Source organism: Azolla caroliniana, unplaced genomic scaffold (assembly GCF_043228905.1).
Source record: "Azolla caroliniana isolate FFs.n. ecotype wild unplaced genomic scaffold, voAzoCaro1.0.p SCAF_17, whole genome shotgun sequence".
NCBI classification, from domain to species: Eukaryota; Viridiplantae; Streptophyta; class Polypodiopsida; order Salviniales; family Salviniaceae; genus Azolla; species Azolla caroliniana.
In genome coordinates, this window is record NW_028230452.1 from 9,307,935 (window position 1) to 9,335,266 (window position 27,332).

Consider the following 27,332-nt stretch of genomic DNA (forward strand, 5'->3'; position numbering starts at 1 on the left):
ACACCATGACAAAGTTGCTTCAAATCCCAATGCCATCATCCCGCAACCTATGAGAACCATAATATCTGTCTTAAGTCAACCCATATCTAGGGTATCTTGCTTCCCCTATTCCATCTCACCGATTAACGCGGTCCTGTAATCACAACAAAAAATGAGCGAAAATCATTCCTCGCCTTCTCATAATAATCTGCTTCAGCCCCCACTCCAACATCACTCATCCTAACCACAAAAAACAGAAAAACGGCTTCGTCCTGTCCCCATCTACCATCTCACTATCTCCGATTCGACAATCCTGTTACACTAACAACCAACAAATGAGTAGAAAACAAACAGAAATCCTCACCTTCTCCTAGTAATCTTCGACAACCCCCACCACCATCAGTCATCCTAATCACAAAACAACTTAAACCTATTTCAACCTGTCCACATCCACCATGTCGATGTCTCTGATTATCACACGAAATCTGCCTCATACCACTAAAATCTTCTTTTACTAGCCTGATTCAGCATCCAGAACATCATCCCATTTCCTCATATCTTCTTCTAGCATATGTATATCTTACCTACATTAAAATAGGCTTCATACATGCCGCCACCGTCTCCTCCCTGTTATCTCATGTTGTTCGCCATAAGAATGGTACTGGTGGCGGGAACAACCAACGAGGTGGCACATAATTCCACCTAACCTCCGTGCCTGCATCTAACATTATAGGAATAGCTGACCAAACTCGTCGTAATCTCTTTCTTTTTCGAATGGTTGTGTTTCCATAGCCTTTATACCTGTCATACTCACCTTTAACCGAATGTACTAATAAATTCCAAAAAGACTTTACCTGATCCACAACATGAATGTCTTCATCATTGTATAACTTGGAGCACCGAGCTTTCCAAAGAACCCATAGAGACAACGAGGAGACAATCTGCCAAACATAGCTCCGCGAGAAGAACTTGACTCCCTGCAAGGATCCTGAAGTAGAATATACCTGAAAACTTCTTACATATAAAGACAATGAAGAATGATTATAATGATAAAAAGCCCTTTGTTGATCCAACATTCCCCAAAAGACTGCACCCCACGTAAAAATAGCAGACTTATACTTACGGCCTAGAAGCCTAAGAATTCGACACCAAAAACTTTTTGCGGAAACACATTCCCAAAATGCATGATGCAATGTCTCATCCGCAAACCCACACATAATACATGACCAATTACTCATCGATCTCCTCAATAAATGACCTATTGGCAATGCATAATGAATCATCAACCACCGAAAATGCAATATCTTATTCATGCATTTAATAGACCAAAACTGTTTCCAAAACATAACCATATTAGTAGATGAAACATTACCTTCCTCCCAATACTTTTTTCCAGCAGGTATTGGCTCGGTCTGCCTCAACATAAAATTCCTACCAAACGCTACTGAATATTTGAAAAAAGGAAGGATCTTAGTCGAAGAGTCAGATATGGATAATTTCCAACCATAATCCGCTGGATCCCACTGCAGGTCATCAATAGGTTTAGAGTCTAACACCGAAATATGAGATGAAAAATTAACTATTAGTGGACTAGGATCGATATATATATTTTTATGTAATCTAGCAATTACTCGCACTGGCAATTGCTTTGCAGCCAACATGATTTGAGACTCCTCATCCACTAGTATCAACCTACCATTGTCCAACACTTCATAAAAATAAATGCTACCATTTTGATCATATAACCGAGCTCCTATAAGTATATTGAGTGTCGAGAACATACCGTACCAACTCTGAAAATGATCGAATTGCAATGTAGGCATTGTGACCTGATACACCCTGGACAATTGTGATAACATGATCTTAGCCCCTCTTAAGTTCGATAACCTATTACTTTGCTCCAACGTAGAGGACTGCATAAACCTTATCCAATCCGCAACCGTACGAGCTGGTCCACTATCCATTGCAGCCCATGATAACCTAGGGCGTAAACCCAAAACACATGCAGCTTCATCAGTAAATAAAGGATTCCATATCAATGGTTGACGCATAAATTGATGATAGCTTTTCGGTGGCAAGAAAACAAGCGCTTGCCGAAGAGTTTCCCATGCCCGAAAAATTCCATTGAAGAAACGCAATGATCCATCATTGGACTTAGGTAGCTGGAAATCTGCATTAAAGAACCATCTAAGACTCTCCTTCCATTGACCACCTACCGAAGGCTTGACCTTATATAGATGTTGCATCCATAGCTTTTTCCATAACTCCTGTCCTGGCAATAAACTCCTAACAACATGTTTAGTAAGTAAAGCTTTGCTTTGCATAAATGGATCAATCAAACCTAAACCACCTTTTTGTTTAGGTTGTATCAGGATAGACCAAGCTACCTTTGCTACAGGATTGACTGACCTATTGTTCCCCCAAATAAAATTCCGTACTAAACGTTGAACTTTCAACATTATTGACCTAGAAAACAGCCATGTAGATGCTATATACCAAATCGAGGACAACAACACCGCATTAGCTACAACTACACGTCCTGCTAAAGATAATTTTTCTTTATTCCAATATACTAATTTATTTCTTAATCTTAACAATAAGGGTGCAATCATATCTTCTGACTTTAATCCCACACCCACTCGACAACCTAAATACCTAATGGACTGACCTTGAGGTATCCATGTGAATCCTAAAGAGGGTACATTAACTGGCGGATCTCCCAAAGCGACCCAAAAACCTGATGACTTATCCCAATTTATCAATGCACCCGATGCATCTGAGAAATCATCCATGGCCTTTTGCGCATGAAACAAATTACCATGTGAGGCCTGAACATATAAAGCTGTATCATCAGCGAATTCACAATCCACATTTGCGTTTGCTACTGGTAGTGCTAAACCTTTAATATTTACATATGGAGAATTTAAATGTACAGAGAATGCTTCGGATACTAACAAAAACAGGAAAGGAGCAAGTGGACATCCCTGGCGTACAGATCTTGAAATAAAAAAATTCCTACCAATGTCCCCTGCAAATAATAGAGAACTACTTGCATTACGATATAATGCTGAAACTCCTCGTATCCAATTACTTGGAAAACCCATCCTAACGAGTGTTCCCTCCATAAAATTCCAGTCCACTCTGTCGTAAGCTTTTTCAAAATCAAGAAATAACACCGCCAGATCTTGCTTCTGCACTTCAGCGATGGTCACCATTTCCCAAAAGAGAATAATATTATCAAAAATACTTCGCTCTTGCAAAAAACATGTCTGGGTATCATGAATCAACTCCGAAAGATAAGGTTGTAACCGTCTAGCTATCGTTTTTGCTAATATCTTATAAATAACATTCAACAAAGTAATTGGTCTCCACTAGCTAAGCTCTTCTAACTGTCCACTTGTTTTAGGAATCATATAGATTAAACCCTCCTTCCATTCTTGGGGCATATTTCCAGAATCTAAAATTTGTTGATAGGCCTTAGTCAGCCCATCACCTATCAAATCCCAATACTGGATATACCATTGAACTCCCAGCCCATCCACACCAGGACAAACATCCTTTGCAAGGGCTTTTACTGCTTTAAAAACCTCTTGAGTACTTAATGGTTGTAAAAGACAACGTAAAAGATTTCCAGAAACCCTATTCTGAACCCTAGACCATATAATGTCCCTCTTAACCATATCAGCCTCAAAAAATGGTCTAGCTTTTAACAAAGCTTCATAATAATCAGAGGCTATTTGTCGCATCTGGCTAGGATCCGTGGTATAAGAGCCATCAGGACATCTTAATCTAGATATCCTAGCTGATGACTTATGATGATTATGCACTGCAAAGAACAACTTGTTGACTTTATCTCCCAATTCTGCCCATGTGGATGATGTATTGTGATAGTTAAAATCAACAGAAATCTTTTGTAAGTCCAATATTTGATTCCCTACTTGAACCACTCGAGCACTTATATAACTCGAATGTGGTCTTCTCTCTTGCAAATGTTGCAGGGATTTCAATCCCCTACGCAGCCTACCTATTTTAGTTAAAGATGCATAAAATACTTGTTTAGCCTTCCTGTAAAAAAATTGTTGTGTTTCACTAATAGCCTTGTGAACACTAGATAATGCATAATCATAGGAGTAGTCATACTTATTCCAAATATTATGCACCGTAGGGGAACAATCTGGGCTAAGAAACACATGATTCGGAATTCTAAACCTTGAGTTCTTATACTGCTCCTGTAAGACTATAACTAACCGAAGTGGTGCATGATCAGAAAAGGAAAATGAAGGTATGATTCCAATGGAACCTCCTTTGTCCCACAAAAACTTATCAGCATAAAATCTATCTAACCTAGACAAATTTGCATGTGATTGTCTTCTATCTGATCTTGAATACTCTAAGGAATCTTGTATCCTTGTAAAAGAAGACACATGCCACAAGTCCAATAAACCTAAAGAAAAGATTAAACGTTCCCATTCATATAGTTCTAAACCAGATATTGTTTGTGATGTGCCTCCTAACCTATCACACCCATCCTCCAACATATTAAAATCACCTGCCAATGCCCAATGGTCAACAACTGGTAATTGTGCCATTAGGCTCTTCCAAAGTATCGTTCTATCTTTCGTATGATTCGGTGCATATATATTCAACAAACCCCATTTTTTCAAACCAATTTGTAAAATTACATATTGACCTCTACCACAAGTCAAAACTCCGTAATGTAAGAAAGCAGAGCACCAAAAGTCATTTATTGCAATGCCAAGTCCCGCCTTCCGATTATTATCCCCAGTTGCAAGCACCCAAAATTGTCTCCACTGGCCTAGCAACAAATTTCCATATTTTTGTATCCTTTGTTCATTTAAATGATGCTCTTGAATAAGAAGAACATCAATTCTACCTATGACAGACTTTCTTAACTGACGACGGAAAACACTCCTTATTTTAAGGTAATGTTGGCCTCCCAAGCCCCGTACATTCCATGAAATAATATTTAATCTATCCATCATTCATGTTTTGCACTCCTACTCTACTTTCAGCCAGTGCAACGTCTCTACCCTTCCTTCCATCTTCGGAGGCCCGTAATTGTCTCCTATTTGACCAAATGTCTTTCCCAGTCACCTTATGTGCACACACAGGCATGTGTTTATCTATGTTAGAAACCCTATCAGATGACTTATCAACTATAGTAAAAGCAACTATATTACCACCCTTCATCTCAGCATGTGTGAGGTCAACCTTGAGCACTTCATTTTCCTTTTTAAACTCTTCGAAAGCAACGGATGTATCAATTTGTTGTACTTGGTCTAAAAATATTTGTTTATCGTTACTAAATTGATTATTAACCTTAAAAACAGATTCCACATCTTGTACCTTCGGAAATGTGTCTTTCGAATTATGTTGCTCGTTCGTGAAAACTGGGATGGAAAAACCGCCCTCCACTTTACTAGTCCCCACCTCCTTTTCCGTTTCCTGCAAGGAATGATAAGGATTAGCTTCAAGTAATAACACTGGCTTAACCAACTTACTAATCGGTTTAAAAACATGTTTAGCAGCAACTGTAGACCAACCCTCATTATTAACATTCGGTTGACTTGGTGCACGTGCTTCATCCTTCGGCCGGCGCTTTTGATAATCTCGACCTAAATGACCAAATTGTCGACACACAAAACATTGATTAGGTAAACCTTGATAATATATCTTTTGCACAACCGGTGATTTATTCATAAGTAAGTTAGGTAATGTAATAGTTGACGGCAACCGAACAGATCTTGGTGCAATCAACCGAACAGCGGGTACCCCACCCACCTGTCCCTCGCGCATACCAATGACCTTACCTAACAATGTCCCAATACGAGGAAGAACATTCCTCCATTCCTTCCTTAATCCGGGGAATACCGCCGTAAACACCATACTAGACTCTTGATCCTGTAATATGTCATCTACATTAACATTATGAGACCATTTATGAAAAGATATCCATGCACCTTCCACGCCCGCCTCCTTAATTGCTAGTAGCTTCGTGACGGCCTCCTCGCTTGCAAATTCCACATGGTAACATCCCCGAGACATAAATTGAATATCGATTATCTTATCCGCTTCCTCCGAGAAAGCCGCGTACAAAGTATGTCGAAGTTCCGATCGATTTAATCTCAAACCCTGTACCTACACCACCAAGGAGTAAACTTCCAACCTTTGTACCTCGCCCAAAACCACAGCTCGATCCTCCTCCGATAACAACAGGTCGACTGTCTCATCACTGAAATGAGGCGAAAATTGGGGGGGTGCACTGGACTCCCTTGCTCGCGTATGCAGTCCAGCTGCAGATGAAGTAAGCGGTTGGCCCGCAGTCGACCTCCTGCGCGCGTCGGGATCACCTGTTTCTGAGGTCGCGCTGCTCGCGTCATACGCGACCTGTGGTTTTCCTGTCTACTGCATCTCCTCTCAAAAAAAACCTTTTTCTAGCATATTGGTTGTCGTTGGAGCACTGAAACCATTCAGCTTATTTCGGAGATCTACCACTTGTTGCTAAGAATCCTCAACAACAACCTTGTTCACTGATCTTGATCCTTGAGCTGTTGATCTTCGACTTCTACATTTATCTCCACTTCTACTTCTACATTCAACTCTAGTTTTGCTTCTTTTGTGATAACATCCATTCGCATTTTAGCCGCATGATCTATAAATGGTAATGACACACATAAGAATGTCATTTGCCTTTCTATGATCATTCTTATTCCTCGAAAATGCTTACATTTACTTGCAAGGTCTCGGCAATCGCAATAAGAGCATTGGAGCAAGACATTGTACCATAGAGTTAAAGTGGTCACGGTCAATATTTTAAACCAATATTTGGCCTCACCCACAAATTGGATATCACATACCTTTCTAGTATCCTCTCAGCCTCTTTAAGTCTCGACCTTTGATTCTTACAATTTGCATGGGTTGGAATCTACCACTCTCATATATATCTTGCCTTTGCATGTACCATTCTATTACAGTTCCTCTAATGCAAGTGTCAGACACACTATCTCCAATTAAAGCATGCAGTAGATCAGTAATAAACTGCTTAATTCTTTCTCTCAAGGAAATGTTTAAGATAAATTGCCAATGTCTCTCCACTTGTTGGTAGTGTCAACATGTCCATGGTTAAATAATCTTCCAAATTTGGGCCATAGATTCCGCCGAATATAAGTCTTTCCTCACCATTCTCCTTTTATATACTCACAACTTTGGGTTTGTTTGACTGTTATTGCATTACTTCTTCACACATAGCATTGAGGGTGCATTCCATTATGCAACCCATGAGTTGGCACATCCGTTGGTAAAGGTGGTGTCTTTCAGTAGCACTCACTTTGGGCAACAAGTTAGCAACCCATGATTTTTTAGCATGGAACTAACACAGTAAACTATGGCAATGTATGTGTGATCTTTCGCCATTTGCAACAATCCAACATTGATGGTCTCAAGTAGTAACATTAGATATAGAATTATATTCTTTCCAAGATTTATCATTGACTATGACATTTGGGCTTACACTTGGCATTCTTGCAAATATAACTTTCAAGCAAGTTTCCAATGTTATTTGCTCATGATTTGAGCACCGATCATAGTAGGATCCGGATTCCCATATTGTTTGGTGCAACTGTTGCATATAATGGCAACTTGGATTGATTCGTTTTGAATGTGAAGTCAATTGCCCCACTCACACATTTCCAACATCCATTGATCTTGTAGTATCAAAATAAATGGTTATAGGGTTGGAAATCCATTTTGGCCTGGAAGGTATGATTGGACATGTGCCACTTTCCCTTCCTCTTCAAGGGCATAGATATATTGCGCCATCAAAGAACAATTATCGTCCAACAATGCACTTCTTATTTTTAGCTTATTAGCCATATTATGCACCTCTATTGGTAATAAAAGAAACAAGTTCTAATGGACTAACCTTAGACATGTGAAATGATTCTTTTTGCATGCTCATCTTGGCAACATGCCTTACACACTCAACATCAAATAAGTGATCTTTGCAACAACTTATTACATTAGGATGGGCCAACAAATGTTACACGTCACGTCTTGTTCCTAGGACAAGACCACTATGACAACCGTATACATAAATGTTCGCAATCCCATGTTTAATCCCTTCATTCAATCTTAAGCTCTCATGAAATTTACATCCACAATGCTTTGAACCCTTCTGACTTTATGTGCGCCTGATCAATTGTCAAGGCACATCTACACAATGGCAATCATATTTGGCCACATGTTTGCCTACCCCTTTCCGCAAGCATGTATTATACTTGATTTGAGCCTCAACTAGAGTATCATATATTAGACTTGTGCCCAACATGTCATTTGGTGTAGCCTTTTGTATTAACTAGCATTGGTCAATTAGTGCTTTTACGTATGCACTAGATATTCCATAATCATGAAGATCCATGGCCCAATGCTTCTTTAACTCTGTAAGAGTTTATGTTAGTAGGTGATGGGTTGTCCCCCCATGTGAGTGTAATACTATCTATCTCCATTGATCTACAGATGATACTCTTAGATTAGGCAATGTCTTAAGTAAATTGTACTCTTCATTTTTTAGCATGAGTTGACTCTTCAAGTGCCTCCATGCATTAAAATTCACAAGCATACCCTTTGCAACATCTTTTAAAGATTCAACTGTGACCTTAAATATTCCTAATAAATCTTTAACCAATAGTTCATATGTACCTTGATTGAAGTCAAAAAATCTTGGGGAGCAAAACATTGAGGGATCCATGTTGTTCTTAGTTTCGTCAGACTACGACTCGTTGTCATCCTCAGATGTCATTGAAGTTCCTAAATGTGATGAGGTTTCCTTTATTTCGGATTCCAACTCAAATATAAAATCTTCCACTTCAAATAAGTTATCACAGATGTCTAACATGATAGCAATATGAAAATTGTAGCTATGAATGTAGAAATAAGAGCAATATGAAAATGATATTAGTCAACATGAAATATTCCATAATATGAAATGGTAGTTGTGGATGTTAAAATGATAGCATTGGAATTTGCCAATGTGCTGCAAAAATGACGTTGATGGAAGGTGGTTGTTTCTAATTGTTGAAAACTAATAATTACATGTTATTGGTGTGGAACGTAAATTTGGCTAGGTTAGTTGCAAACATTATCTTTGATATCTTTTCTAAATTACAATGGTGCTCCTAACATAAGAATGTGAAAATGAAGAGCACATTTGATATTTTTAACATAAAACCAAGGGGTGTCTGAAATTCAAGTCCGTCACAAGGGACGGGCAAGTTTTAATTAGGTACTACATATATAGAAAAGGACCTACTGCATATATAAAATTATTGTGTGCTTTTAATGTCCCAACACCAATTGGACTTGGTGACCGGTGAACCATTAATACACCTAGTTTCCATGGAAAACTGACAAGAAGTTAAAACACTTGCAAGCGAGAGCTTGTAGATGGGAATTAGATGTGTATAGATATATTATACAATTGCCTATTGAATTTCAATCATCCAAGAGCAATAATTGGACATGGAGTTCAGCTATGCCTAATAACCATGTTGTGAAACATTGTTTAGTATTGTTCCCTTCGCTATAGAGATTAAATATATTTCAAATCATGGCCCTCTATACTTCAGGCTGGATACTAATCAAGCTTTATGTAACCTAAACAAGCCCATTTTCGAAACCTGTCGAGGATTGTAGGGCAGAGCTTGATACTTGCTTGTTTGGTTGATGTTTTCTCTCTCTAACCCCTAGATAGAAATCTTATGTTGAGGAAGTAACCCCTGTTAATTGTCATATTCTTAATCAGCAGATTAGACCAGATTGATTATTAAATTATACTCGATAACAAAACATGAATCCAGTAATCATTGAGATTACAAAAATATGCTTTCTAATGTTTTATAGGTATAACCTTTCGGAATAATCTCATGCATAGATGTGGATATGCATGTTGGATTGCCATTAATACATTACAAGTTATCAGATATTTTAAATTTCTCCCTGTAACAATGGCCACCACACAATAACATTCATTGGCCCAATATGAGAAAAATTCAAAACATTTGTAACTAGCAGCTTACATTTATTCTGAACCAAAAAACAAAATAAGAACTTGGGTTGTGTATGTACTTAATAAGTCGGGAAACGTGGAAGAATATCCATGAAACTCAGAATGGCATGACATGTAAAGACCTTTTATTTACTTCGTGTTCCAGATTACCTTTTTATTACACCATTCTTGAGAAGAACATTGTACAAGTAAATCATAGGCATTTGATTCCTTCCATCTTACACTCCATCAGAATGACACTTTATCACAAGGTATGACAGTTAGTGATATAAGCAAGTGTGATGCGAGGTTCAAAGGCACACATGAGAGGGTATCATCTTTCCAGGATTCATTATGTTATTTGGATCAAGAGCATGCTTGATATTTTTCATCGCCTTCAATGTATTGTAGCCATGTTCTTTTTCCATGTACTGCAAAAAATATTATCCCATATGTTAATTCCCGTGTGTCAAAACTAATTCCTCTAGTTGGAAAACTATCACCTTGAGCTTTCCAGTTCCAACGCCATGCTCTCCGGTACTAGTACCTGAAATTTAAACCAGTTTTCTAGTAAAAATACTGTATTATAAAAGACTATCCTTTGCAAATGAAAATTTGCATTATAAAAAACTATCCTTAAACAATGCAGCTGGCAATGTTGTATTCAGAAAAAAGGACATCCTTAACATCCTCAGGAGTTTAACTACCAAGTGTAGACCTATATATTCACAGTGGTGTTTTATCACCTATCCCCAGAGAAATTGCATTATTTATAGATGAGATTAGGTTTCATCTTCAGATGCAATTAAATAATACTGCCATGTGGACCTTTCAAACAAAAGAATGCAAGTTGCCCATGTATCAAAAGCTCAATTATTTTCATTTTGATTCTGATAGGTCTGAATCCATTGGCCCTATCTTGACATTCACAAATGAATAAACTTTGAGACAACTCGAGAAGTGCTACTGATGTTGTCAATCACCACAATCCCATGAATGTGAACCTAGACAGGTCCATCAGCAGCAACACCAACAGTTCAGTAAGTCCAACACAAGGGAGAGGAGATACAATGCTTGATCACTAGTCAATACTGATTCCAGTATTGACCTTTTTACACATGGCAAGAAATACATTAGATCAGTTACACTTTGAAAAGGCACAAAATCATGACAGATTAGTACAGTAGGTGACCATTTTTCCCATGCCCACCCACAAATGGGTTGTTGGACCGTGGCTAGTACAATTGGAGTAAAACAAGCTTTTGCATAGCGATATTTTGAGGTTTGGGTATACAGCTATAACCTTACAAATCTACGCCTATCCAAAGGAATAAAAGATATCAAATGGTTTAAAATCATTTTGTTCAAACATATTATTTTCACCAGGGATTCATAGAGTGCATATATTCCCTGTCGCACTTTTCTGATTGGAGACGCCAAGGGTTTCTAGCTGCAGCAAGGGCTGAGAGACGGGTACAATGTCAAGGGCTTTTCAGAAATCCACAAAACAGTAAAAAATCCCTTTTTTATGGGTCTACTTGCTTTGATAAGGGCTCAGCAGATTAATATATGATGGAAACTGTGAACCCCATTCGAAAGCAAAGCCTGTTCAGCTCAACAACCATTCCTCTTTGACCATACACTCAATTATGACTCTAGGATCGAGCCATATAGTTAAGCCAAATAATGGACCGCCATGATTGTCCTAAAATTGCTTGGCATCACGGGGCTTGAGCCATGTGGCTGGGAGAAAGTGGCTACCCGGGGATATCATAGTACATTGCATATTGATGCCCCACCTGAGATGCGATCAGTTGTGTAATAGGTTGCCTCTCATTAAATATTTCCCATGCTATTCTACTTTCTTGTCCTAGGAGCAGGCAATATACATATATTTTGAATTTAGCCAAATATAATCTCTTCTTCTTCCTTTGGAAGGCTGCTCTTGCTTGTTTATGAGTACAAATCCTGTGAGTAGCATCTCCTTGTATCATGATAGTCCTCATCATCCCAACTATTGTGGGTGAGTCTACCAAGTTTGGATGTGTTCGCCAATCCTTGTCGACTTCCTTTAGCGGTGCAAAAGGATCCAAATCTAGCATTCTATACTCCACAACTATACACATAAACGTCAACATGTCAAAGCCGCCAATCTGGGTCATTGTGACAAACCATTATATATCACAAATCCATGTGCACTTCCCAAGGCTAGAAATTTGTTGCCATAATCTGTTACTTTGCTCATACTTGAGCTTGCTGCTTTAGGCCAACTTCTTATGCCATAACTTCTCCATACATGGCCTCCCTTGTGTGAAAAAGTTAGTTTTCCATCATAACTTCATGCACTGAAGTCTCTTACAGTACTAAATCCCCAAATACTAGCAAACCTTATGATATCATATAATGATAGATATGGTAATACACTCAGAGGTTCAAACCCACAGTAGGCAGGTGGAAAGTAGCAAATTGCAATATATAGCAAGGAACCTCTTGCAACAGCAAGAAAATTGTGAGCAATTGACCATCCTCCGAAAGTCAAGCTGAAAAGTCAGTGTCAGTGCAGTATAACATGGTGTAAGAAGAAGGTGACTGATATACTTTGTAACATATTTGAGCCTCCAACTAGTGGAGTTATCACAGAGTTTAGGGACATAATTCAACCAGATGCAATGCACAGATTATAAAAGTATAGTATAGCTGGTATGCATGGCCCGTGCACAAGAGCCACGGCAGCCAAGTCATCAAAAGAAATACTTCATCACCAAAGAACAGGCCATTTCTAAATTTCTAGCAGTTTGTATAGAGCTTGCCAATTTATCAAAACACTGAACATTCACTATTTATAACGACTCTTACCATCCATTGACAACGCTGTGTATACCATGAATTCACTCAGACGAACAGCTTCTTTTGCTTGTTCCTGATTGGAAGGGTCAAACATGATTACTGTATGGAAATTACCATCCCCTGCATGGGAAACAATTCCACTGTATAGAAAATTGTTAAAACATACACTTCAAAATAGTTTTCCAGCTAGCTTAGTGGTAGAAAAGATGTCTCCATTACCAAGTGAGTGGTGATGCATCAAGCTCATCTTTAGACTTTGTAATGCAATCTGCAAGCCTGGATAGTGGAACACAAACATCCTGCAAGCACCCACTTGAGTTCACAAACAGGTTTTGTAATTTTTCTTCACCATCTTTAGATTAGCATGTCAATTCAATTCCTAACCTTGTGTCAATATAGAAATTAGAAATTTCTCAGCTGACCATAGTGGCAACAATTATTTATGGAGATGGACACTTGCCAATTTAATTGTAACTTTTAGAATATTTTACAAAATACTCGCTACGAGTTTCTTATCAACATAGACATTAGATCCCATCAAAGCCATGTTTCATTCGAGCATTAACCAATGACTTTCTTACTGTAGTCATTGCTTCAGCATTTGGTACCGCCGCATAACATGCCCACAATGCCTCCTTCCTCATCTATACATGGAACAGTTGAATTACTCATAAACTCGCATGGTATCAATCACATGATAAAAGTAAAAAAAGTATGGAGTTTAATTAAGAGTATACCCTCCATAATTGTTCCTTTTCTTCAGGTGTCTCATAATACTTAAATCCCGCACCATGGTGCTCTTCTGCTATTTTCTGCACTCTCAGAGTTTGCTCTAGAGCATATGCATCTGCGAATCACATTTGAATCAATTAGACAAATGATTAAATATTATACTTTTATAAGACTAGAATACAATGGACTCACTGATCTCTGTGCAAGCGTATGGGAAAAGCAAAGAAAGATTATATTGGGCATATCTAAGCAACTCCGTAGACTGACATTTCAATACCAATTTCTGATACATATGTTTAATACTGATTTCCTCCAAGAATTCGAAACATTAAGTTTTCCTAATGATTATAAGATCATGCAAACAATGTTAAGGAAATCCTTGCCAAAACGACCCAAAGAGAGGTAACGTATCTAATGTATCAGGGAGTGCAATCAACAAGACATGAACATGATGAACCATGTTGTCTTTATATCCCACTATGCGTCTTTATATCCCACTATGCCCCAAGTCAAAGTAATATGTATCATGAACCTCTAACTGAAGAAATAACGACATATAACCTTATAAAAGGTCAATTTGTACATGTGAAATTATGGCCAATTGATTCAGTTCAAGTATCAACTGATATGATCCAATGGTTGGAGCCTTGAGTCTATCGAATTAAGGTCTAGATCAAAGTTGGAATATGTGTTTTCAAGTTTCTACAAAGCTTGTTTTCAATCACAGTTAGAATATCTGTTTTCAAGTTTCTACAAAGCTTGTTTTCAAGTTGGAATATGTGTACAAGTTGCAATGTGTGATAAGGAAGCTGCAAACTTCTTCGCATCAGTTAGAGATTGAGGTAGGCAGATGTACACAAATACCTCTTGAAGAAATAATTTGTGTCAATGGAGTGAAATCTGAAGAAGAACATTTGTCATTGTACTGTTTTTATGAAATAAGATGGAGAAACCATTGTCTCTAAGCAACACTTTGGCCCATTATGCAAGGTAACGGAATATGAGGACCAACAGTACTTGGGACTTTTCTTGCTAGAATTGAGAGACACAAGGAAAAATTGTTGAAGGACAACAATACAAGCACACATGCTAATCAACAAAGTGCAAATATAGCTTTTGTTTAGCTCCATTACTCCTGCAAGTCAATCAAGGGCTACACAAATGGGCTCCCGACTAGGATGTTGACAAGGGGTTACAATAGATCAGGCAATAGCAATTTCTTGATCATGTAGTCCTCGGGCTCGTGGACCACGATCTTATCACCCTTGTCATCAACAAATAAAGGCCATTATCTCCCACCATCACAAGTGCCTTGCTCGCTTCAGAGACCTCTCCATTCTGGATTGGCCTACGCTAGAGATTTTTTGAAGACAAAAATTAGAAGATATATGATTCGAGAAACTTACATGTATAGATAAGATACTTTCGTCACATCGTCATTTATTTCATTTAAGGTACATTTATTTATTTTGGTTATTGTTTCTTAAAGCCAAGACAACATTTTAAGATGCAATTTCTTGTTTGATCTTACAGGCCATTTTGATTGGTATTCATAGATAAGGTTGCATATTATGATAGTTCATCTTCAGTTTATGATTTAGAAGTTGGATTTGTGAAATATAATTTTCCATTCAACTCACACATTACCTAAAATTACATAATCAGGGAAACAGGTCATCGGGGAACTCATTTTTCTTGATTAGTATTCGTAGATAATTGTGCATACTATGATAGCTCATTTAAATGTATGATTTATAAGTTGGATTTGTGAAATATAAATCTCCATTCAACTCATTAATTACCTGTGCCAACAAACTCAAACATTAAGATTGGTGTTTCCTTCATACTTCCACCATTAGCAATATTTAAAATCTTTACCATGACTTCATCCAGAAGTTCTACCCGACTAACCTACAGCCATCCCATCAAAAAGTGGATTATGCATAATAGAATAAGTGAAGCAGGACGTAAGTCCAAAAAACTCTTGCCTGAATGCCACAGTGCATTGTAGCAATGGCCACATCAGCTGCATCTTTGATTGAAGGGAAGTTGCAGATTGCTACCTGAAGAACCCAATCTCAATAAGAAAGAAAAAACTTTTTAATTTCGCAATATGAAAAAACTTGGCTAAGGATAGTTCTCATAGTAAATGCATACAACAGATGCTTCTGGGATCTTTTGAAGTTTTAATGTCACTTCAGTTATAATCCCTAGTGTGCCTTCACTTCCAATCATCAATCTTGTCATATCATATCTTCAAAAAAGAAAAATAGGACATAGATAACAATATTAGAATTAGTTCAGCATTCTTTTTAGCATACAAAGAAATAGCAGAAGAAAGAAAGATTTTAGCTTTTGTTACAGAAGCAAATTATCCAAACTAAATGCTAAAGAAAAAAGATATTACTTATATGTACAAATTGTTACGTACATCCATAACATTCTCCACAATCATTTCAAAGAGAAAGAAGAAGAATCTTAAAGTTTCACTCCTACAATGCTGAAGAGTTTAGGGTATCAAGGAGAAATAGTTGGAAGAAATGAGATGAAATAAAATGAATGGCTCCAAAAAGCCTAAGTGACACATGAGTCAATGAATTACATCCACATGAATCTTATAGAAGAATAGTAAATAAAGCTAAGACATTGTACCTAAATTATGTATCTCGGTTGTGAGCATAGTACAATGATATAGGAACCATGATACAAGTTATGCAGAGGATATTATGTACAGAGAGGTAGAACGTGAGTTTGTCAACTGATGAACACTCTCATAGGATGATGCCATATGATAACAATGTCATTCACGATGAACCACCCGGAAGATCATGCTCAAACTTCAGAAACAATACTATGTATCATCCATGTCTTCTATGTGATGATCCATCCATGTGCCCTAGAGGTTTTGGAGTGAGCCAAATGAGCTTTTTGGTCAAGCATTATTCTCCATCTTATATACTTCATCTCCAAACCCCACAAGCAGAGCATTGGACCTCACCTTGGTTTATGGACTATCCTGACCAAAGACAAGTGGGATTCTTGTGGTCATCATATGAAAATATTAGAGAGACTATCATTGAAGTAGAAGAATCTCATGGCTCCTACAAGTACTAGGTAGAGATAATAGGCATGCATAACAATACGATGCACAAGAGTTTCCATTAGTTGTATTTCTTCCAGATTTCTTATTCTTTCTTTACATCATCTATACATGCATTACATCAACCTAATAAATCAAGCTGTATATACCTAACGAATTGTAGCATTTAATAATGGCATCATCTGCAACGGACTTGAATCTTGTACACATACAACCATTTTCCCAAGACACCGTTACCAGTAACTCTGGATCTTTGGCCATTGGCAAATATTTTCGAAGACGTCAGATAAGTGCTTTTTTGGGAAATCTCACAACAAACTTCATTATCATCAACAAAATTCTTGATCTACATTAAGACAGATACCGTGACCTGCTGGCCATTTTCACGAAATCACTTCGCATATTTTGACATAAGATTGAGGTTTTCCAGCCAGAAACATAATGCATTACGAAGAACTTACATCATATCTAAAAACAAGTCGTTAATCATGCATAGTTTACATAATCCATTGAGAAGTTTGGGACAAACCCTGCAGATGTTTTGCGAGCACGATTTGCTGTTTTGATCACATCTCCATTCGCGAGAACTGCCTGCAGCAGCACCAGATAATACCTGAAATTTGGTGAATCAGCTGGTCTCTAAAGAATATCTAATAAGGATAGTATCAAAGCTAACCTTCAATGAGATAACATTGTCCTTCATTGTACCATACCTGAGATATTAAAGTATAGAGTAAGAAGATAATCACACAATATTATAATTGAACATCAAGGTGAACAATGTTAATTTATCCCTGCCCAACATAATTGATACATGGGAAGGGAAGGAATTCATCTTGATATGCAGATGATTGCATACAGGGCAGTTCAATACCGGACAGCAAGAGAGCCTGAACAACGAGTTGCACACATCCCACCAATTGACGCTCCAGGACCTGGCACATATTTACATATCCCACAAAAAGATGCTCAGCTTGATTAAAGAAATTTATTTCATACTGAACTAGTTCAAACTTCACTTGATAAATAGCATACTTGAAAGTCCTATATGTTACTGCTTTTATGCTACAAGGGTACCTGGATCTAATGGAAAAAATAATCCATAAGGTTTCAGAAATTCATTAAGTTCAATCCATCCAAGACCAGGCTCCACTACCACATCCATGTCATCAACATTCAGCGCTTTAATAGCCTAAGAGCATGCCAAATAAAACTTGTCACATTGTGGATGTGCAACAGAATTCCACAAAATGAAGTGCTCACCTTCATTTGACTCATGTCAACGCTTACACCCTTGAAAGGGGTCAATGTTTGTCCTTCAATTGAGGTGGCACCACCAAAAGGTATGATTGGAACCTAAAACAAAATGTACATAAGGTAGAGTGAAGAAAGAAAGAAAATATATTTATGTCTTTCAAGAGGCCAAAATGGCCTATACGACCACAAGAGATTGCATTTTAAAATGTTGTATTCTCTTTGAGAACAACAAAATAAATTAAATGTGACTACATAAAAAGTAAATAAATGCAGAAAGAAAGACAGAAAACGATATTAACATCTTTTAAGAGGCCAAAATGGCATATAAGACCAAACAAGAGTTTACATAGTACAATATGTTGCGGTTGCATTGTTGTCCTTCAACTTCTCTCTATCTCTTGAGTTCTAGTAGAACAATCCCAAACCCTGTTGGCTTGTGTATTCCATGATTTGGAACAGGGGGCCAAAGCCTTGTTTGAAGAGGCAGTGATATCTCCCTCTTATTTCATCAAAAACACCAGTGGCAGACAGTGTTTTTCTGATTCATCCACCTGATGGTACCATTGCCATATCCATTCTTTCACAAGCTTGACTGCATATCTGCCTATCTCATTTCTAACTAATGTGAAGAGGTCCTGAACTAGACACATGAGATAGAGGTCTATCCATATAAGAAAGAAAGAAAGAAAGAAAGATATATCAAAGTCTTAAGAGGCTGAACTGGCCTATAAGACCAAACAAGAGATTACATCTTAAGTGTCCTCTCGTCTTTGAGACCAACATATCAAAATGAAATAAATATTCCTAAGTAAATATAATGGAACATAAAATAAAAAGAGACTAAATAATCTTGTTTTCGGCACATGTAAGATTCTCAAGTCCAATATATTGTAACTTTTGTCTTCAAAAGATCTCTGGCATAGGTTGATCCACAATGGAGAGGTTTCCGAAGCAAGGTAAGCACCCGCAATGGTGGAGATAACGGCCTTTACCTGTTGATGACAAGGGTGGTGATATTATGGTTCATGACGCCGGTGCCTACATGCCCTACAAATTGCCATTGCCTGATCTTTATTATGCCCTAGTCGGGAGCACATTTGTGTAGCCCTTGATTGACTTGTAGCATTAGTACGAGTGATGGGACTAAAGAAAGTTGTGATCGTTCTTTATGGATGAGCTTGTGTGGTTGTAATGTTGTCAAACAACTTTTCATTGTGTCTCTTGAGTTCTAGCAAGAAAAGTCCTAGGAACTGTTGGTCCTCATATTCCATTGACTTGCGTAGCTGGCCAAAGCCTTGTTTAAAGAGGCAATGGTATCTCTCTCTTATTTCATAAAAGACACTATAGTGACAAACATAGAGTTCTTCAGATTCCACGCCTTAACGACACAATTCCACTCCTACCTCGATCTCTAATTGATGTGATGAGGTTCACAGCTGCCCTATCACACTGCACAGCACATAGGATAGATGTATCTCCATATAAGGTGGCCTGATGATGGATCCATCCTCCGGTGTGTGTACAACGTGTCCTGTAGTGGGCCATCTTTGTACCGAGTGATATTTTGGGGCTTCACCATGTTACCTTGTTTTCCAAGTTAATAATATCAGTTTGGATCACTCTATTCTTTTCCACTTTGGTCATGTTTAGATGGGGACAGTCCAAGCTATATTGAAATGGGGTTAGTGTATTTTATGCTTATGCCATGTGACTCGAACCATTGCTTCATTTTAGCATACCAACAATGAACATCTCCATGTTCAGCCAGTTCTCTTGAACATTAGTGCTAACCTTGAGTACCTTCCTTTAGGGAACTCCCAAAGACGTTGGATCAAGTCACTAATCGGAATAATGCCTCGGTGATTATAGGGGCTGCTCCAATCTCTGCCCAAATTATATCACGGGGCACCAATGTTTTGATCCTTATCATGTGGACGATCATTGACACTAAATGTCTTTCTAAATCTTTCCAATGATTTGCTTTGTTAAGACTTCTAGGTATGTGGAGCACATATATTCCACCCTTTACTCTTCCAAGAAGAATTCTAGTTCTGATCTTGTTACCCATACTTGAGTGGCGTTAAACACCATCACTTTAGAATTATCCATGTTTATGAACAAACCTTTGTCTTTACAAAATAGTTTAAAGACATTTAGATGTCTTTGTAGTTCCTCCAGAGAGTCAAAAATCAGCACAATATCATCTGCATATAGCAACATTTGTATAGCTATACCCGCTAGGCAAGCTCCCGAACCCCCGAATCTCTCTATGTGATTTGATACCTCATCTATATAGAGACCATAGAGAGTGGTAATGATACTATGTAAGAATCTAGTAAAACTGCTAAATGTACAAAAAAGTCTTGTTAGCTAAGACTGATGGACTGAAACTTCTGATTCCAAAACATATCGATTCGAGATGGAGAGGTCTCCAAAGTGAAGGACACACTTCAATGTCAGGTGATAATGCCTTTATCTATCAATGACAAGGGTGACAAGGTTTATGTGCATGACAAATTGCTATTGCCCCATCTATTGTAACCTGTTCTAGTATATGATTGAAACTGACCTTGTGTAGCCCTTGATTGACTTGTAGCATGAGAAGGAGTGATGTTGTTAAAGAAAGTTGAGATGGTTTTTTGTTTGAGAGCTGTTGTGGATGTACTCTTGTCATTCGAAAACTTTTCCAGGTGTCTTTTGAGTTCTCGCAAGAATAATACCAATCATATTCCATTACTTTGATGAGTACGCCAAAGCCTCATTTAAAGAGGCGGTAGTATCTCCCTCTTATAACACATTGGTCCTCTTATTCCTAGCCTTGACAGCATAATTGCCAAATCTATTCTTCCATAGATTTGCGTGCGTATCGCTTATCTTAATCACTAACAGATGTAAAGAGATCCTAAGTTTCACCCTAACACATAAACTAGACGTGTACTTATATAAGAAGGCCTGATGATAATGTATGAGAAAAATGAAAAGTAATCAATAGGATATACCATAATTGCAGGAGAGATAGACGATAAGTGGATTGCCCTATGCAGCAGTCTTACAATGTATATCACTCTTAAGAAAACATTCAAAGTGATGCCTGCAACCTCCAACAAAATTGTGTTGCAATGATGTATTCTCCAATGTAGGTAGCATCCATTGTGAGGAATCCAAGCAGCCCAACTAAAGAGCTTAGGCAAGAACTATCCCATTGCGAGATGCTTGCTATTGTCGGGTCTTCTGGAATATCTCTCCATGGAACCCCTAACATCCTCTTTGGAACTATGTGCTGACTTCACCAACAACTCAAAAAAGACTCTTAAAGTGCTGACCTCTACAGAAAGAAGCTCAAACATCTTTGATCATAGAAATCCAAGACCCCAAATTTTGGTTGAAATCCCTCCCTAGAAAGGTAATAGAAGTGTACTAATATAAAATACAGCAGCATGTCTAGAACTTGTACAGTTTATGAATCATAATAGACCACATTGTTATATTACCCTTGGGCTATTGCCCAATTTTCCAAAATACTTATTGGGGAGTGTGATGGCTCTGTCTTCTGTAAAACATGTGTATTGAAATTTAATTAGAGAACATGATAGTCTAAGATATCTCATCTCCTATAAGTATCCAATATCACATCATCATAAAGCATGCAATTCAGACACAAGATTCAGTGAACATCGGTCAAAACAAATGTTCAAGTCATAGTTAAGAATCACCGAGATTCCAAATACATCTACATTGTAGAACAATCACAAGATTCAAACGAGACGAGGAGAGTGAAAAAGATTCCTACATTATATCATGTCTTTCATTCACCATAATATTTTCTAGTTAGCATTAACAACCTTAAATTTGTTGCATGCTTTCACCACTCCTACCACTTCTTCTTGAGTCCTGCAGTACAAATGTCACAGGGGGGGAAATAAACACTACTTTCAAAAAACCATAAGGTGATGATGCATGCATGGATGAATGAACAATGAACGCTTACTTTGGGTACACAACCACATCTGGAATGTGCTCTGCAGGATGATAGCTGTTTACAGGCTTGCCATGTATTTCTCTATCCTCTGGATCGAGCACCACATACTCTTCCTATAACATAGCCAAGTAAGAGATTTCCTACAAACAGAATCCCACCCTTTAAATAAAGATCAAGGAGATAAAACCCTACACCACAAATAGCCTTCAACTCTGCAATAAAAGAATCTTGCACATTTTGTTGACTCAAAGATTCCTGAAGAATTTGAACCCTAAAAAAGGAACAAGGTTTACGTTATGATCAAAACATAATTATGTGACAACATCTAATTAAGCACATTGTGGTTAATAAACTTCCATTGAATCATCATGTTATTACATGACGGCGACAAAAATACATCTCATGAGAACAAAACTGTCTCATTACATTGTATACAGCTTTAGAAAAGAACTTGCACAATGGTTATGAATTGAACACCATTAAGCATCAGTGGTGTTTGTACTGGGAACTGGATTAATCTGATTTTATGCATGTAAAAAAGGGTGTCCTTGCTATTCATACCACCACAACTTATTCCTCCTTTGTAGGTTATCTAAAATAGAGGGTTTCTCAATGTTGATATGATTTTACCTGTTATACATGCGTACAATCCAAGAAGAATGAGAATGACAGGAAACATCTTCTTCGGATGATCTCCAAATAGTCTTTCATTGTCTACAAATGTTTATGCTTGATCCAATAAACTCTACAAAAGTTTCCAATTTGCGAGTATTTTTTTTTTTCATTCATTCATATGGTACACATCCATCAATCTTCAAATTGGGCCAAGCATCTGGAAATCCTTTAATTCCTATTTTTTTGTGGAAATCCTGTGATTCCTATTTTGTTTTGTACCGAATGCCTTCCTTTCTGATGGTTTAATGCTCATTTAGAGACGATTTAAGCTCAAAGGATGAGGGAAATAAAAACAAAATAAAACAAATTCCGAGGCAAGAATATATATATATATATATATATATACATACATACTTGTGAGGCTCGGCGGAGAGCATCTTCTGCGAAAAGAGAAAAGCAGCGGAAGCAGAAGACGCAACAGATAAAGCGAAGAGACCATGGCCATGTGAGTGTGAGCGACGGCGAGAATGCGAATGCGAAGAGGAGGTGGCAAGAGGGCGAGGGAAGTGGTAGAAGAAAGGAGGCGTGTAACGAGGAAAGCAGAGACGAAGCAATCGAGTCGAGAAAGCCATGGATGATGGCGGGTGAATCAATCGATGACAGTCACAGTAGTAGCAGTAGTAGTATGTATGTATGTATGTATGTATGTATGTATATGTATTGCTCGTGACTAACTGCTACCAAATATTAAAGAGGGCAAGTGAGGGAATCGCGGAGAGGGACGGTACAGGTCACATCGCTGATGGCGCGTTCGATCTCCACCGTCCAAGATGGATAAAAAGCTGACAACGTCTGTCAGAAGGAGCCCGACTCTGCGAAAAGGAGCCCGACTCTGCCACAGGGAGCCCGACTCTGTCAAAAAGGAGCCCGACTCTGTCAGAAGGAGCCCCGCTGTCAGATCACATCAGTAAGAAGGAGCCCGACTCTGTAGCAACAAACATCAAAAACTCCACAAAATTGTAAGTGTACAACAAATATTTTCCATGAAACTGACCATAAAATTTCTCAAAAAAACGTAAAGGTTCAAATAACAAGTCTTACATAAAATATTAAAATGTCAGATGTTGACAACCCTAAATTGAAATATACATATTAAGATTATGGCTCATGTCGGGATGATTGCAAGATGCAACCACAATTTTTACAACATGTAACATTTGAGTCCCTTGAAGTCAAGGTCAAGCCATCGCAACGCAAACACCGAACCTTCTCATGGTCAACCAATGGCAATCTCCTCCTAGCCCGACTAGCACCTCTTTGTAATTTTCCGGAGTGGGATTTGGAAGTGTTTGGGGAGCTGCCAATAAGTTCTTGCGAGATGTCTATTGTTGCACGAGATGTCTATTGTTGCTGCCAATAAGTTCTTGCGAGATGTCTATTTTCGACATACCTTTCCAATATTCTCTCTGCTTCTTTAAGTCGAGACCTTTGATCCCTACAATTCGCACGAGGTGCAAACCGACCACTCTCACATATTTCTTGTCGTTGCTTGTACCACTCTATTACCGTTCCTCCTATGCAAGTGCCAGTTTCACTGTCCCCGATTAAGACATGTAGAAGGTCGGTAATTGATCGGTTTATTCTTCCCCTCAAGGCAATATACTTGATAAACTGCCAATGTCTTTCCACAATATTGGTAGTGTCAACATGTCCATAGTTGAACATTCTACCAAACTTGGGCCAGAGTTTCCTCCACACACATGTCAAACCACAAATGTGTTTGGGACCGTTGCCCATTTACAACAATCCAAGATTGACGGTCTGTTGCAACCACATTAGTTATGGCATTATATGACGTCCAACATTTATCGATCACTATCGCATTTGGCCTCACCGTGGGCATCCTTGCGAATATGACTCTCAAACAAGTTTCTAATGCCACTTGCTCATGGTTTGACCCCTTATCAGAACTACAAAGCATGTACCATAATGGGATCCCAATTCCCATGGCATTGGGGGCAACTGCGGCATATAATGGTAGCCCAAATTGGTTTGTTTTAAATGTCGAGTCGATTGCCCAAGAGTTGTTTAGGGTCAACCGCTCACACATTTCCAACATCCATTGATCTTGAAGTATCAAGATAAATGGTTGTATGGCGGGAGATCCTGGTTCACCATGCAGGTAGGGTTGAACATGTGCCACTTTCCCAAGATCTCGGAGTGCATAGGCATGATGCAAGATCAAAGCCCAATCAACCTTAGTCATGGCACTCCCAATTTTTAACCTTAGTCATAAGATTGACATTGAGTCTTATTATGTCTTTGAAATGGATTGACATTGAGTCTTATTTATGTCTTTGAAATGGATTGACATTGAGTCTTATTTATGTCTTTGAAATGGATTGACATTGAGTCTTATTTATGTCTTTGAAATGGAATGACATTGAGTCTTATTATGTCTTATTATGTCTTTGAATTGGATTGACATTGAGTCTTATTATGTCTTTGAAATGGATTGACATTATGTCTTACTATGTATTCTTTACGTAAGGACCGAAGCACTCTTTCTATATACTTACTCTTTATTGGCCTTTCTCAAAAACCATTGCCTTCACTACTTGTCAATAAGCTATTAGTCTTATTCTTTTGACACCCAAAACAATTCCAATATACAACCAAAATGATTTTCATATACAACCAAAATGAGATTCATACACAACCAAAATGAGATTCATATACAACCAAAATGCGATTCAAAAATTGATTCATATTCAACCAAGATGAGATTCATATACAACCAAAATGAGATTCAAAAATTGATTCATATTCAACCAAGATGAGATTCATATACAACCAAAATGATTTACATTGAGTCATCTACAACCAAAATGATTTACATTGAGTCATCTACAACCAAAATGATTTACATTGAGTCATCTACAACCAAAATGATTTACATTGAGTCATCTACAACCAAAATGATTTACATTGAGTCATCTACAACCAAAATGAGATTCATATACAACCAAAAAGATTTACATTGAGTCATATACAACCATTGCAAAATGACTCCACGTAGTCATATGCCCAAAGTCCTTCGTGCCCATTTTGCCATGATTTTCCGAAGGAGCTCCACGTCTTCGAATCCAAACCATTGCTCCTTACCCTACAATTGAAGATGCCATCAACAAAAACAAAAACAAATGCTCAAATTCAAATCTCATAAATACTTACAAATTGATCGGACTCAAATCCTTGAATCAACTCCTCGACCAACATGCGAATAGTTTGCATCACGTAATACCCACAATCGGTCCCATTAGGTTGGGTTGGGTTATCATCCATGTGGATGCCATCTCCCCTACTGTGATCAACGAACATAGTTGTATCTCCGACAAGAAGACCGCTACATCCAGTCGTCGGCATGCCACCTGATACCTGTTTATTAGGCTAGATTAGTAACTACTAAACAAACATGATGTTAACTATTGATATCATGCCCCCAGCATAACAACATACCTGGTGAACTTATTTCTTGCAGAGTTATCCCATGTTTTCGAGATTGTCCCTGGACCAACAAAGACAATCCCAATGTTTGCATCCTCATCTGTGTCAGATGATGTAATGAACTCCGAATTACATGGGTCCACTTCTTTCCTGCGGATTTGGATTTTCGGCCTCCTTGCTTGTTGCATTGTCGATTCTGACAGTTGGTCTTGACCACCATCGATCTCGACATGTGCCTCATCCTTTGGTATGGGAATTCCATGACTCTTACACTACAATTCATACATAAGATTCACACATAATCATAAGTTTTAAACTCACATAAGATGCACACAAAATCATAAACCATACTTACATAATCTTTAGACGCATCCGCAATCTTCAACCTCACTTTTGCCATCCTATGCTCCTTTCCCTCGTCATACCTGGCCATTTGTTGGCTAACGAATTGAGCAATGAAATCAGCCTCCTTGCATGTTCGAAGTGAGTCCGGAGTGGCTTTGAAGATTTTTATTGCTCTTGTCCTCAACTTCCTCATGTGTGATTGGCGTGATCTATTATACTTGAGCTCCGGATCCAAAAAACGATTTATTGATCGTTGTCTTTCGTATTCGCTGAAGAATGATGTGGCTGTACTCCTCATGGAGGTCGATTGCTCTTCTTCGTCTATCTTTAGCCCCCGAGGCAGTATTACATGGATGCCATGTGCCTTCTGTAAATGGGCCTCCATGTCCGCTTTTTTTCGAAACCATCTCCCCTCTTTTCTACACGAATCTCCCACAATACAGGTGCGACATTTGATACCTGTTGAGTCTCTTCCACACTTGAAGAGGGACATAGGGTCCACTACAACAATGGTGTCACATTTGCATTAGAAAAACCCAAAATATGCTTACATCAATAATGATTATAAGAATGGACATAAACTCACCATTTACTTTGATATCTTCAACACCTGGACCCACGTCATGCATGGGGTTCGTATCCATGCTCGAGTCTTGAGTAATGATGTTTTCAGCCTCCGTATCATTGGATTTGGGGCACCTAACACCCTTTCTTACATAAACCCTAAACCAACATTCAAGTTAGCACACAAACATTATTATTTATACACAATATAAAGTAGAGAAATGATTCATGCCATACCTCCCTTCATAGGGTATTGTTTCACCCCAATCTGCATCAAAGTCTATGAAGATCTTGGACCGACTAGCCATCTGTACAAAACATTTTTAGAAAGGCATTCATTACAT

General features: G+C 38.1%; 1 protein-coding gene and 2 long non-coding RNA genes across 3 annotated transcripts; 1 reads left to right on the forward strand and 2 right to left on the reverse strand.

The window, feature by feature from the left end:
* Positions 1 to 10,150: 10,150 nt before the first annotated feature.
* LOC147853095 (FAD-linked oxidases family protein) lies at positions 10,151 to 23,220 on the reverse strand. Its single transcript, XM_087332954.1, has 18 exons — positions 22,987 to 23,220; positions 22,150 to 22,228; positions 21,967 to 22,070; positions 21,821 to 21,869; positions 17,985 to 18,077; positions 17,799 to 17,913; positions 17,596 to 17,656; positions 17,398 to 17,434; positions 17,251 to 17,312; positions 15,779 to 15,875; positions 15,610 to 15,684; positions 15,424 to 15,532; positions 13,627 to 13,736; positions 13,471 to 13,533; positions 13,109 to 13,188; positions 12,899 to 13,029; positions 10,546 to 10,589; positions 10,151 to 10,473 (listed from the first exon to the last, which is right to left on the reverse strand). The coding sequence occupies exons 1-18, from the start codon at positions 23,202 to 23,204 to the stop codon at positions 10,354 to 10,356; spliced, it is 1,647 nt and encodes a 548-aa protein (XP_087189080.1). The 5' UTR covers positions 23,205 to 23,220; the 3' UTR covers positions 10,151 to 10,353.
* On the forward strand, positions 16,124 to 16,354 carry LOC147853096 (uncharacterized). Its single transcript, XR_015531263.1, has 2 exons — positions 16,124 to 16,199; positions 16,304 to 16,354. It is a non-coding gene; the product is annotated as an uncharacterized LOC147853096 (long non-coding RNA).
* Positions 23,221 to 25,414: 2,194 nt separating the features above from the next.
* On the reverse strand, positions 25,415 to 25,906 carry LOC147853097 (uncharacterized). The gene is made up of 2 exons (XR_015531246.1): positions 25,807 to 25,906; positions 25,415 to 25,738 (listed from the first exon to the last, which is right to left on the reverse strand). It is a non-coding gene; the product is annotated as an uncharacterized LOC147853097 (long non-coding RNA).
* Between the last annotated feature and the right edge of the window lie 1,426 nt (positions 25,907 to 27,332).

Excerpts from the sequence above, each read along its gene's own strand:
- LOC147853095 (XM_087332954.1), bottom strand. The coding sequence starts at position 23,204 with ATGGCTTTCTCGACTCGATTGCTTCGTCTCTGCTTTCCTCGTTACACG. Across the intron at positions 22,071-22,149 it reads AGTTGAAGGCTATTTGTGGT|GAAGAGTATGTGGTGCTCGA; the intron begins GTAGGGTTTTAT and ends GCTATGTTATAG. Across the intron at positions 13,030-13,108 it reads GATGCATCACCACTCACTTG|TGGAATTGTTTCCCATGCAG; the intron begins GTAATGGAGACA and ends TTTTCTATACAG.